This window comes from Ixodes scapularis, unplaced genomic scaffold, assembly GCF_016920785.2.
Source record: "Ixodes scapularis isolate PalLabHiFi unplaced genomic scaffold, ASM1692078v2 PGA_scaffold0__279_contigs__length_252992795, whole genome shotgun sequence".
Lineage (NCBI taxonomy): Eukaryota > Metazoa > Arthropoda > Arachnida > Ixodida > Ixodidae > Ixodes > Ixodes scapularis.
The window spans coordinates 53,128,919-53,132,484 of record NW_024609835.1 but is presented as its reverse complement, the minus strand read 5'-3'; the positions used below and the strand labels follow the sequence as shown (position 1 = coordinate 53,132,484).

The 3,566-nt window shown below is 45.4% G+C and overlaps 1 protein-coding gene across 1 annotated transcript; it reads left to right on the top strand.

The window, feature by feature from the left end:
• Positions 1-1,405: 1,405 nt before the first annotated feature.
• LOC120843059 lies at positions 1,406-3,216 on the top strand. Its single transcript, XM_040214267.1, has 2 exons — positions 1,406-1,608; positions 2,475-3,216. The coding sequence occupies exons 1-2, from the start codon at positions 1,406-1,408 to the stop codon at positions 3,214-3,216; spliced, it is 945 nt and encodes a 314-aa protein (XP_040070201.1).
• Positions 3,217-3,566: the final 350 nt, after the last annotated feature.

The following is a 3,566-nucleotide window of genomic DNA, read 5'->3' as shown; positions in this document are numbered from 1 at the left end:
TGCAAAATATTTTTTTTTCTTTTTTAAAGCTTGCAAACGAATTTTCTAATTTAGGACAAAAGTAATTTTAAAAGTAATGAATAATTTTCTCAAAATTACTGCCTGAAAGTAATTCATTTCATCACTAAATTACTAGCCTAGAGAAGTAATTCATTACATTACGCATTACTCTAAAAAATAATTTAATTACTGTAATTCCATTACAGTAATGTCATCACTGCCATCTCTGCCCCCCGACAAGACAGTAGCCCGCATCGAGCCAGGCTGCTGCCAGAGCGTCTGAAAGACTACTTTTTTGTGAAATGTTTTGGCAGCAGTTCTTATGGACAAGTGCAGGACATATAATATTAATGCATATATGAACAATCAGTGAATTTTTCTTTACCCAGCATACTGCCTCAGCGCTGCCTTTTTCAGTGTGCGCTTTCCGCAAATTTCAATTGCGACGTGCTTTTCCTTTTCATTCATTATGCATTTTCCACTATCTTGACATAGAGTTGTCAGAGATAATTTCATTTCCTTTCAGTAAAATTTCCTGTCCAACTGCCCTGCAGTTTGGCGTCGGTTCTTACTTCCCTCACTTTTCAGGAAGAGAGTATATTCATTATATCTAAGAGAGAGAAGAATGGGAGAATTATTTTTTTTTAAGGAAAGGAAAGATGTTGTATTCATATTTTTTGCAAGTTCTATACACACTACTTAGATGGCGCCACTGTCCACCATTGCGCCCGTGTTGTCGGGGTCGCGTCCCCGTGGCGCTTGACCCCCATGTTGTTTACCGTTGAATAAACAGAGTACGCTACAGCCACCAGCCGCGTCGGACGTCTCCTTCCTTCCAGGGCTCCCGCGCCCCCGGCTCCGCCGGTCACCATTTCGGCATGTAAGAAGCTCGTCTCTTCCGCCGGCCCACGCAGGCGCTGCGATCCCTTTTATTTTCTCGGGTGACCGCCTTTCTTTATTCAACATTTTGGTGACGAGTAACGACGCGACGGCGTTCGTTGTCTCGCCATCACATCGCGGGACGCGTGCCTGCACCAGCGCTGACAAAGCCCGGATATCAAGCGTCAATCTATGGAAGTGCCCGTCTTCACTGGCCTTGGAAGACCTCACCCTAATCGAAAATCCTGCATCGATTCAGCCGCACCTAGCGTGACCATCGACTGCGACATTCACGTCAATTGCTACAAAAGCAGAGCATGGTGTGGCCTACGCCAGTGGGCACGGTGATTCGTTAGCGGCAATGTCGCTGACGAACCCTTTCTTGTTCTACATACAGGTAAGATATCAGTATTCTATACACTCTAGACGAAGTAAAAACTTGTGGCTTCTCGAGTTACCGTGCCCACGGTCATTGCGCTTTTTTTGTTCTTTGTGCTCTCTGTATTACTGGTTGTGTACACATGCGATGCTTGTCCTATATTCCGCTGATGCATTAAAACTTCTCTTGTTACGCTCCGGTGACGTTGAGGCGAATCCGGGACCCATGTCTATCGACCAGTCCAAGCAGTTTAACGACATGTTCAAGCTCTTGCAAGATGTTAATGAACGTGCGGTCAAGATTGACCAAGGCCAAGCTAGCCTTATTAAGTCTATTAACAAGTTAAAGGGGTACGGAAACAAAAATTGAAATATTCAGACTTCGTTCGTAAATGAGTCAAGCATGACGGATAATAACCGTATATGATAATCGCACGTTTGTATTTTCAACGATTGGCTATATTTTTCGTTCCAAACGGTGCACTCGAGCAAGCGCTCGAAGAGAAGCGAACGGAGAGCGCCATGCGTCATGGGATATCCGGCGCAAACAAAAACAGAAAGAAAAGATTCCCCGCGTTCGTGACGTAGCACGGCTGGCGTGATTATGAGCTTTTACCTTGGTGGCGTTGTCAGCGTTCCGGTGGTGTCAATAGCGTCAGCGCGTCACAACCGAGCCGTTCGAAGTACCCGTCGGGTGACGAGCGTGTGGCTGGCCCACGGAACACGTAGCTTCCACAACACTTTCAGCTTAGTGCTGAACGGGGTGGGGAAAGCAACTTTTTTTTGTTCGAGTTTTGAGCGACGGGCTAATCTTTTAGGGGGAGAATGGCTGTTTCCGGTTGCACGAACGAGGGTGCGAGAAAGAGGGGAGTCCTTCCGTTCCGCCTTCTTGGACCGCTTGGTACAATGCGCGATTTGTGAGTTCGGGAGGAAAGCTAAGAAGGAAAACGTTGAAATGCCAAAGAGCGGCGCTGCTCCGAAGGAATCTGCTACGTCACGACTACGTAGCAGATTCCACAACGTTGCTAGACTACCTCCCAAATAGGCTCCGCATGCATCCACCAGGTGCACATTGAAGATCGTTTATTTAGCTTTAAAATTAGTTTTCTTGTGCTTTTCAACGGAAGACTGGTGTTTCTGAGGTTAAGGTGCAACAGACAACACATTAAAGCTAGAAAATGATCGCTGAAATTTCTTTTCCCTACCCCTTTAAAGAGTAAACAAGAACCCGTCAAACTAAAGGTTACCGACATCCAAAATCGGCTCGATGGAGTTAAGTGCAAAGTTGCAACACTCGATGCAACCCGGGAAGAACTATTGACCGCCGAGGGATTAATGCAGTCTGTTATTAAGGACAACCAAAGACTGCACGAGCGCCTGGACGATATTGAGGACCGCTCAAGAAGGAGCAATATTATCTTTCACGGTATTGAATATTCCGCCTCAGAATCTTGGGAACAGTCAAAAGTAAAAATATTAGATGCGTTATCTGCTTCACTTTGTCTGCAAGTTTCCGATGAAGGCGTTGAACGTGCTCACAGGCTTGGTTCGTATGCAGTCGGAAGATGCAGACCAGTGATTGTTAAGTTCTCTTCTTTCCAAACAAAACAAACAATCCTACAATCACGACCTAAGCTTAAAGCCTGCGGCATAACCGCTAAAGAAGATTCTTCTCCGGCTACGCGCCTAGCAAGACTGAAACTTTTTGAGTTTGGAAAATTACAAAAGAGCGTCTTCCAACTGCGCTACAATAAGCTTTACGTGAACAATAAATGTTTCATGTATGAAAATGCGAACGACAGGGTGTATGGAGTCGGAAATTACAGAAGGCCGGACAAGACTAATACAAATACAAGAAGCCCTGGAGGCGATAATAATCAACCTTCGTTATCCCTCCAAAATAACGTCGCACCAAATTTAAGTGCCCGCGCAGCATCTGCCCGATCTGCCTTGCCCTAACGTTGTGCGAGGGGTAGTGGCTCTTCTTTTGCGCCCGAAATAATTAATGTTCTGTTTTCTAATATCCGAAGTGTCATGCGAAATCGCGACGATCTATGCTCTGTCATTGACCCCACCGGGGCTGATGTTGTAGTTTTGACAGTAACGTGGCTCTCTTGCAAAATTCATGATAACGAAATCCTAACTACTCACAAACGCTTCAAAATTTATCGCACTGATAGGGAAGCTCGCCAAGGCGGAGGTGTGCTGATTGCAGTCGCCGAACATATAGATTCCCTTTATTTGAATGTTGCGAGTGACCTCGAAACAGTCTTTGTTTGCCTTTCCGTGATTCACAAAAATATACCTTG